The 9,944-nt window shown below is 41.1% G+C and overlaps 1 protein-coding gene across 2 annotated transcripts; it reads right to left on the reverse strand.

Moving 5' to 3' along the window:
- Positions 1–436: 436 nt before the first annotated feature.
- LOC119646320 (mitochondrial intermediate peptidase) lies at positions 437–9,794 on the reverse strand. 2 transcript variants are annotated; one of them, XM_038046742.1, is made up of 9 exons: positions 9,558–9,794; positions 9,377–9,499; positions 3,747–3,886; positions 3,470–3,678; positions 3,048–3,343; positions 2,795–2,993; positions 2,343–2,728; positions 2,052–2,285; positions 437–823 (listed from the first exon to the last, which is right to left on the reverse strand). In XM_038046742.1, exons 1-9 carry the CDS (start codon positions 9,699–9,701, stop codon positions 515–517), a joined length of 2,040 nt encoding a protein of 679 aa, XP_037902670.1. In that variant the 5' UTR covers positions 9,702–9,794; the 3' UTR covers positions 437–514. The 2 variants fall into 2 exon arrangements, with proteins under 2 accessions (XP_037902670.1, XP_037902669.1); XM_038046741.1 differs by having other exon boundaries at positions 3,048–3,354; positions 3,412–3,678.
- Between the last annotated feature and the right edge of the window lie 150 nt (positions 9,795–9,944).

Consider the following 9,944-nt stretch of genomic DNA (forward strand, 5'->3'; position numbering starts at 1 on the left):
TATATATCCTTATTCGTGGGGACTTGATAAATGAGCTATATTATACTTACAAACTTACGGGATGGCCCAGTGGGTAGAGCGCCCGGCTGTCGTACAGAAGGCCGATTTCCAAATCTCACTGGGATTTGCATCGTGGCTGAATGCCGCATACCAGTCAACCAAGCTGTGAATGAGTACCTGAGTTAAATCAAAATAATAATCACGGGTGAGCGCAATGGTGACCACATTGTCTCCTAAAGGGTAACGTAGTCTGGTAATGTACCATTACAGTCTTGAATGGGGTGATCTAACATATTTCAATGTCCAGATCCAATTCGATTGTCGTGTCAACGATTAGTTCCGTTACTAAGCTGCACGTTTAAGCGGCACAGCAGTCTATCCCAGCTTTTCATTCCATCTTCTAACACGGAAATTCATGCATGAAGGAAACATTTACTTCGTTTATATCCTTCTTTAATTATTTTTAAAATACAATGTTAAAATAAAAACATCGACACAGTCGATTATTCACTTTCTAGTTAATATCAAAGTCGCGACTCATCTCCTTAATTTTGTCATTGTTGGTATCTATCTCTGTGATTAGACTTTGAGAAAGATTCTCAGGAGTGACATCACGTTTTAAGAAATTCGCTACTAATTGTCGGCTCGGAACACCTCCACCATGCGATAAGCATTCACGTCGATATTTTTCTCCAGCTGATCGACTAAATGGATCGTCTTTGAAGTAAGTTTGCCAAATCCAGGATGCTATTGCGCGAGATATAAGATACGAGTAATATTTAGCACCGTATCCGACCAAGTGCGAGAAGCGTAATTGCCAAGCCTGTGAAAAAATGAATAAGTTGATTTTGAAATTGACTATTTAAAAGTAACACATAACATTTTTGAAAATTATTTTCAAACTTTCTGTCATGTTGTTTGACGATTTTGAGTTTGCGTTAAAAACTAGATCTATTGTCCCCATTGGAAGGAATGGTTTGGTTTGTTATATTTTTAATTTCAATGCAGAAATACAGATACAATGGTTACCGCAACTGCTCTAGTTGTACCGTGTTTCAATTTGGTCCCAATGCCAAAACTGCTGAAGGTTCACCATTTGTTCTAATGTTTTCAATATCACTTGGAATGACATTAAAATAAAATAAGAGTTTGAAAATAGTCGACCAATGAAAACTACATTTCGTTAAATTCATAATACTTCAGTTGGACACAGATTTACAACACATGCAGGTCGTTTTACTGCAGATATTGCTGCAGTAAGACAACAAATTGTAGAGATTCCAAACTTATCGACGCCACAGCGTTGTAAAGCATTGGGTCAGTTCCCAACAACTACATGACCAATTTTATGAAAGGAATTTGCTTTGAGGGCTTATAATTATGTAATACACGAATTAAAGCCAATTAATAATTTTCAACGTCATGTTTCTGGCGGAGCTCATTGCCATTTAAACGAATATGTCAATATCAAAATTACGGGATGTGGGCTCCTGAAAATCCAAGAGATAATTTGATTTTTTAAAAACAAATTTAATGGGGAAGGTGGTGTTAATTGGCCAAGTGGCAATTGATAGAAGGCTTTCTTCCAATTTTGGATCAACAGACGGGGCTGACGGGGGAGGTTGTGAATTGATCCGGTTTGTCATCAAGTGGGAATCAGGACTCCCTCAATTCTAAGACAAAAATAAGTTCTGCTCCTACTGATCAGACTGTTTTCGTGATTGACAACCGTGTTTTGTTTGTGAATATATATATACAAGGGAGCGGAAAATGAAAAAATAGTTCCGAAAAACATGCGAAGCAATAAAGCTAATTTTCCTTTGAAATACTTCTCAATTATCATTGTTTTTGGACTTCAAAATTTCATTAAATTTGGTTCATTGGTTTCTGAGAAATGGCTGAAAATATGGAGCTAAAAGCATTTGCGTCCATGTATTAGTAAACATAAATACTTGTCTTAGCTCTTAGGATGTTGTGCCTGGATTGATTTCAGCTCTTACAGGGGGGAGATAGTGCTGGAGCTATTCTTAAAATGTACTCTTTTAACATACCGTGTTTTCCACATAGGGCAGGCTGTAGTATTTCTGTTGAACAACCTTAAGCACGTCTGTTGTACTTTGTTCGGCCAGCGGTTTACGATGATAAAATTGATCCAATGCAGAATAAAAAACTTGCAATTGTGTCTCACTCGCTGAAAATATATTTTTAGAAACACATAATCTTTGCAACATATCATCGGGCATTTGTTCCTGCGTTTGAAAATGTCGCGCAAATGACCGGAGGACCTAAATAAAATTATATAATAGAAATATGTCCCGATCATGAAAAATGTACAAGCTTACTCTAGGGTCTCCAGCGAAGTATTCCATTAACACAGATGGAACTTCAGCAAAATCAGTGCTACATCTAGTGCCTGTAACATGTTGATATTCTGTCCGAGCTAGCATTGAGTGCATGGCATGCCCCATTTCGTGGAACAAATTGTCAACCATTCCCGGCGTTAGCAAAGTTGGCCCAGACCATCGGGGATGATTTAGATTAAGCATCACTACCACAATTGGTATTTGGTATTCTCCGTTTGGCAGCCGCTTGCCGCCTTGAATAGTAAAATGACAGTCTTGGTTGGGTTTTCCATTGCGTTCGAATAAATCACAATAAATATATCCGAGAAGACCTTCACTCTCGTGTGTAACAGCCAGTTTGTAAATATCATTGCTCCAGCATTCACCTTGAAATGGGATTATCAGATGATGTTTCAATTGACAACATATTTTCTTGTAGATTTCTAACTCACCTGGCTCTAGTTCGGTATTTTGTAAAGTGATGCCATAAAGTGCTTGCATCAAATTATTCAAGCCTTCCATGCAGCCGCCCAAACTGAAGTACGGCGTGAATTCGGATGGTGAAGTTTGTAACCACTGCTTCTTTATTTTTGCTGTGAAATATGGAGTATCCCAAGCTGCCAGTGGCAGATTTTTTCCTGAATCTTTCACCTTTAAAATTGAATATTGTAAGCAGATCTTTTCCAAATAATTGCGATAGGATACCTTATGTTGATACATTATTTCAAAATCTTTATCAGCTCGTGATCGGAGTCCTTCAGATAATTCATCTAAAAATGCGATCACATTGCCTGGAGTTTCGGCAGTGCTCGACTTCAGGGCTCGGTGAGCGTAAGTCTCGAATCCGCACGTTCTAGCTAATTCATAACGACATCGTAGTAAGTCAGACAGGAGCTGTTCTTGATGGCTATCCGGATATAAGTACAACCGATATGCAGCCTCGCGGGCTAGTGCGCTTTGCGAATCCGTATATAGACCCGACACCAAAACATTCTCCCCATCTACAGAGAAACTTTTTCCAATCACATTCAATATTTGTAAACTTCGCAGAGGGAAAATTTATTCTTACTATTTTCGAATATCTTCAGGTAAGACAGATTTAAGAATGGATCGAGGACTAACCGCACCTGCCATAAACCGCTGTCCTAATTGCAGAATGTTGTCATTGAGACGAACAACTTTTTGCCTTAAATTCTCTTCTAAATGAATACCGCTTTGTTCAAAATCGAAAAGAAACAGTTTGGCTACATGGTCGTCGACGGCCGTTGTTGGGAAGATGTCCTTGTTGTCGACGACATTTTTTAATGCTTTAAAAAGCGGTTTATGTGTATTCAATCTGTAATGGCAAAGTAATTTTAAAATGGTTTCTAAAAACACACACCTTTAGCAAGCACACGCACTTACTTTTCAACTATTCCACTTATCGATATACATGCGTCTTCAGCAGCTTGTGAATATCGGGACTTTGGATGTGCTAGCCGGATGAATTCCGCCATATCGGCTACTTTGCACAGAACGTCTGACAATTCGTCGAAAATCTCAACCTATGGAAATAATTATAAAATTCGATTCATTCAACAACCTAATCTGGACAAATTAAAATAAATTTGTGGTAATGGAGACAAAGATTTTGCGTTGGACTAGTGGCGTGACACGTTTTGATCACATCCGAAATGAGGATATCCGCGATCATTATGGGGCTGCACCGATCGTAGAAAAATTGCGAGAGAGATGTCTTCGATGGTATGGTCACGAAATTTGCGCTAACGAGAATTCACTTGCTAAGATTGGTCTGAACACCGGAGTCGATGGTAAATGACCAAACGGCAGGCCGAAACAACAGTGGCTTGATATGTTGGATGGGGGTTTAACAGCCTTGAGATTACATCCAGATCAGGCATTTGATAGAGCCAAATGGCGAAACCGATCATGACGAGCCGACCCCACTTGTGAACGGGACAAACGCTGAAGAAAAAGAAGAAGTGAATTTAGGAGTAGTGGCATTAGTTTTTGAGCTTTTCTAAAGTGGTTTATATTACAAAGGCTCATCGTGATTTAATACCATGGGAACAACAGGGATTTATTCTTGCGTTCTTATTGTGTGCTCGAAGTCAGGAACTAGTTTGGATCTTCGGGTCCATGTAGCGAGTATTAAGACGTTATAATAGTAGCCCAGTAACCTGTCAAAGAACATCGACAGGCACGCTTCACAAGAGATTATTTTTAAGGTTGTTGTGTGTGTGTGTAAAACAAAATCTTATTAAAATGGGTTTACTGTCTGTCTGCCTATCAGACGAATTTTTCTCGGACACGGTTATAGAGATTGACAGCAAATTTGATGGAAGGGTAGGATCTATGACCGCTCACACATACAGTGAGTTATAAAATTTAAGGGGGTCCCCATACATGCTAAAGGGGGCTGTATTTTTTTTTCGCGGACCCATCCTCAGAAAAAACCCAACCGAAAAATCTAGAAAAAAATCAAGGGGCTGCCACTGTGGTGCCTAAGCTTCGAAATACCCTTCATACCGATAACTGTTCAAATAAAATTAATATACTATTACAATAATTTTTAGTAATTGACTTAACTTCATCTTAGAAACACGAATTTTGCAGCAGTATAGGCCATTACATAGAGCATAATCCTACCAATCTTACTAACAAAGTTATAATAGGTCAAATTGCCGCTTCTGTGCAAATTCAAGGCTTTGAATGTCAGTAGCATGCGAAAGTGGATATTCTCACATAATATATGCATATATTACGTGCTAGGTACTAATGGGACAAATGTCCACTCAAATGTTTTTATAAAAGAAATACATAAAACCTTTCATACCTGAAGCGTTCAGCTTCCGGTTTCCCGACTTGTTCTTCGTTGTTTAGTATCCAAAACTTGGATAACTGCAAAACATGGAATTCGACTTCTATAGGGTGATCACATGTTCACTCAAACCAGTGAGCACGAGGTAACTGGTTCAATACGCTGTACTTCTCATACTTTTACTCGTTATTCGAGCTTTAGGGTGTTACACTTCCCCAAACCCCCCCCCCCCCCGGAATGTGGTAGATCTGATTAGATATTCGCTATCGACCGATCGAATTCTAACTACCCTTATAGCAAGCTCTGTACTCAAACAATGTAATACGGCGATAGAAGTTGTAGAAATTTACAAACAAAAAAGCCATGATTGCCTGATTTATCTCTCGATGAGAGCTCCAACTCTTGGAAAGAAAATCGACCTCGCCTGAAAAATCGTTCCTAAAAGTTGTTTAACTTTTAGCGATCGGCTGTCTCGGAACACTGTCCCGTCACTCAGCCATCCGACGCAGCAATAGCAACAGAATCTTTTAGGTATATCTCAAAGTTTCCTTTCTCAACCGAAGCTAAGTATCCTTGCATTTCATATTAAGATTTATTATATGTCATTTTGTTAATTTAGGAAATGACCGTTTCGTGGCTCGAAACGACACAAAACGGATGACGAAGGGAGAATCGATAATACTATAGAGGATGGCATGGTAGAGAAGTTGACGTGTCATCCAATCCCGGTAATTGCGAGGATCCCGATTGTGCAGGGCAAATTGTGGAGCTAATCAGGTTAGCATGGTGCGGGAGCAAATTGTGGAGCTGATCAGGTCAGTCAGCGAATCCCTAAAAAGTAAGCTTGAGGTAGCGATACTTCCTACATGCGCCCAACTATCGATACCGCAACAGTTTTCATCTGAACTGAAAGCTTCAACACGAACAGCGTCCACCGAGAGAATTAAAGGAAAGTCGCCAGTGAAGTAAGCATAGAAGGAAAAAACGGTGTGTCCTGATGAAAAAATAAAAAAGAAGACGTTAGTATTAAAATCGCAAGTACCCCTCCAGAAAGCAAACCTGGCCCCTCTGATTCTACTCAACCGGCAACTAAAAAAAGTGAAATTCCCGCAATCGTTGAATATAATGTGAACGTTCCATCATTTCTGAGAATCCTCAAAGGGAAAGGTCTCAAAGTGCCACTAAAAGACACAAAGGCAGATAAGACCCTCATTTTTGTTGAGTCCATTGAGGATCATGACAAAATATTATCTCTTATCATAGAGAAAGGATTAAACATTTCAACAGGCATCCCACCAACGCAGGTCTGCACGGGAAACGAATCCTAAGGATATTTGGACCTTAACATGGAGCACCCTTAGTCAAAATTGCGTTCGGTCGCTAATTTTGTGACAAAAACAAGGCTCTCCACAAGGAGAATCTCTCGCTCTCAACGAAGTATCAATCAGAGTGGTTCAATGCTACTTTCGAGCCTCCACTGAATTGAACGAGGTTTTCAACGTGAAGTATATCCTTCACTAGCAGATTACTCTTGACAAAGCCAACAGAATTTCGCGCATATTGTCCATAATTGCTCGTTTGTATACAGGTGCATTAAGTGTGCAGGAAGTTATCCTTGTGAAGATGTCCAAGACCAAAGAGAGAAACATAACAATACACCGTTAAAAGGGATATCTAGCCAGTTATTGTGGGTGTTCGGCATATAAGCATAGAATTGCTAGAAGAGAAGTTGGCAAAATTAAAAATTCGCGAAATGTCACAAGCGAAGCCAACAGTGAGGCCAGGTGCAAGTTGAAACGCAGCTTGGTGAGGTGACGTAACGTAACTCACCATGACTTTTTGTGAAAAACAGCAATGAATGCAACAGCAAGTGACTGCGACTGCGTTGAGTGGAAATTAGCAACTATTGAGTTTTTGACTGTAATTCGAAACATTGTTTATGGACTGATAATGATAGTTTTTATATTTTTCATTAGAAAATTAGTCTTTAACGAGAAATTCTCCGTTATTTTTTTTCAAATAAATGCTTTGCGAAAGAGTTCTAAGCAATATTGTCGCATTTTTTTCAGTTATTATGAATGAGGTTCGGAACTTAAAAACAATCGTGATATGTATATAAGCAGGAAGTTATTTGAAACAGGGACGATATAACTGCACCTTGACTTTTGCTTTAGTTGCTCGCAGACGATTTGAACTCCTGCTTTTCTACGTCATGCTGCATCTCAACTTGGACCCGGTCTTACACAGATATCACTAAGTTTAGTCAAACCGGTTTTTAATTACGCTTGTCGCTAGGAGATCCCTTCCTAAAATTGCGGTACAATCTATTTCTACCTACTTATTTCTTCTTCGCACGTCTCCCATCCGGCTCCTCCACCGGTCGAGTTCTATCTTTTTAGCAACGAGAAGGGCCCGAACGTAATGGGCAACATGGTTCCACCTGTCAGCAGTCCTCAGCATCTCTTCGACAATGTTGTCTGGAGAGAGATCCCCTGTGTTTAAATAGAACTGCTGACGAACCCCATCCCACCTTCCACAAGAAAAAAAAGTGTGTTGGGCGTCGTCCACAACTCCATTGCAAAACACACAATCCGGAGAACGCGCCTTTCCAATCTTGTGCAGGTAAGACTGAAAACTTCCATACCCACTCAAAAATTGAGTAAGGAAATAGTCAGTCTCACCATGCTTCCGATTTAACCACGCACCTAAGTTGCCGATGAGCCGCGCAGTCCATCTGCCTCTAGTTTCATTTTGCCAAGAGAGCTGCCACTCGTCTAGAGTGTGTTGCCGTTCTTCGCGAGCAGCCACCTCCCTTGCGCTTGCGCCTGACGATCCCTAGCAAGAAGGGCAACGAGGATAACTCCCGCGATCATCATCACGGACGGTTCAGAGACAGTGCGGTACGCAGACGCCACCCGTAAAGCTCCCCGTCTCTGTACTTGCGCGGGGCGTCTACGATATACCTCCTTGTTAAGAGCGCCAGCCCATACCTCTGCGCCGTAGAGCAGGACAGACTGCGTTGAACTCATCAGGAGACGTCGCCTACTAGACGTAGAACCCCCAATGTTTCCCATTAGCTTACTTAACGCCGAAACTCCAGCCGCAGCCTTGTTCGCTGCTGCTTTGATTTGCTCAGAAAAGCTCATCTTTGAGTCAAGAGTCAACCCGAGGTACTTTACCGCTGATTTTGACTCGATTATCGACTCGCCGAACGATATGGGACGCAGGGCCGGAATTCTCTTTTTAGTCAGGATGACTACTTCGGTTTTTTCCAGTGCAAGGCTGAAACCATGAGTAGTCATCCATCCGCTTACCCGTCGCATCAATATGCCGAGTCTGCTTTGCGCCTGTTCGACAGTGCGTCCAGCAACAAGCGCTGCGACATCATCTGCAATGCATTACTTTTTGACATGGCGTAAACGACGTTCGACTTCCCGAGATTTCTCATGGCATTGGGGCTCGAATGCGTTACGCTCCCTATCACTCGCAGCGATTAACAGAGCCTTCGGCGCCTGCTGTTCATAGTTCCGTCTCCACGTTTCCCACAGCTGGCCAGGTCTTATAACATCCTCTTGGGACGTGACGGACAGCTTCCACCCGCGACAGAAATAAAGGTATTTTTGATCGCAACCCACTGTTGGACGGCAGCCGGATCGCTGTTCCTAAACAACCATTCAAAACGGAATTCTCTCTCTCTTTTGGCCGAAGTTAACTCATCGTGGCAGCGCATTCATATGTAGGACGGAATCAAGGAAAATATTTTCTAATCATCCTCGCCACCTCCAAATTTTCGAAGATCTTTATGCACTATATTTCCACTTCTCTGATAACTATTGAACCTGTTGCCCTATGGAATACCAGAAGCACACTTTTAGAGCACATTATTTTCGGCTTCACGAAAGGAAGGATGCGGTCGCGACCGAAAATAACAGAGACCAATATTTGCGGAAATTGAAGACCAACTTCTCGAGGTCAAGCTCCCATTAGATGATTACAATTAAGAAAAGTGCGATTGGCTTTTTGGGACCCCGAATAATTTGAGCCCTCGGGAATCAACCAAAGCGCGATCTCGTTGCAAATGTATGACAGGAGAGGATAATAGGTTTGAGTCAGTTGCACAGATCTCACTGATAGAGGCTATTGGTGAAGATTACCAATCTGAAGTCCCTTTTAAACGAAATTCTGAAAGAAAACCTTCATTACAATAAATTACCATCTTCCTCTTCCTGGTGTGCGATATTGCCTCTTCTATTAGCGCATCCGTTCGATGAATTGCATTTTCTCGTAGTAGGTAAAAACCCTCAAATGATCGGAGCTCTGGTATGTTGAACAGTCCCTAGAAGAGATGGATTACAATGAAATAAATAACATTCCAAACGCACTCAAGGGCATACCGTCTCATTTCTCATAATATTCATAGACTGTATCGGTGGCGTATTGAACGCCGTGGCCAATGGAGACCATGTTGACACTTTTATGTTACGTCGCGATATGCACGACAAGGCGGGCAGGTTCATAAAATACTTTCCTTTCAACATCGTGGCCTAATTGAAAATAAACATATCCTAGTCAGCGATAGGATCAGGAGGACTGAACAACTGATGTGGAGACTTTCTGATATTTCGGCTTGTCAAAATCAGCTGGTAGCTAGGCTGTCAGATTGTAGGAGAGGCCCGGTATAGCAAAGGTGAGAACCATACGAAAGGGCAATCAAAAGTCAAATCACAATAGTTGGTGTATTTTATTGAAGGAAACAAAATAGATTTTTAGTTTAGAAATAT

This window comes from Hermetia illucens, chromosome 1 (assembly GCF_905115235.1).
Source record: "Hermetia illucens chromosome 1, iHerIll2.2.curated.20191125, whole genome shotgun sequence".
Taxonomy (NCBI): Eukaryota; Metazoa; Arthropoda; class Insecta; order Diptera; family Stratiomyidae; genus Hermetia; species Hermetia illucens.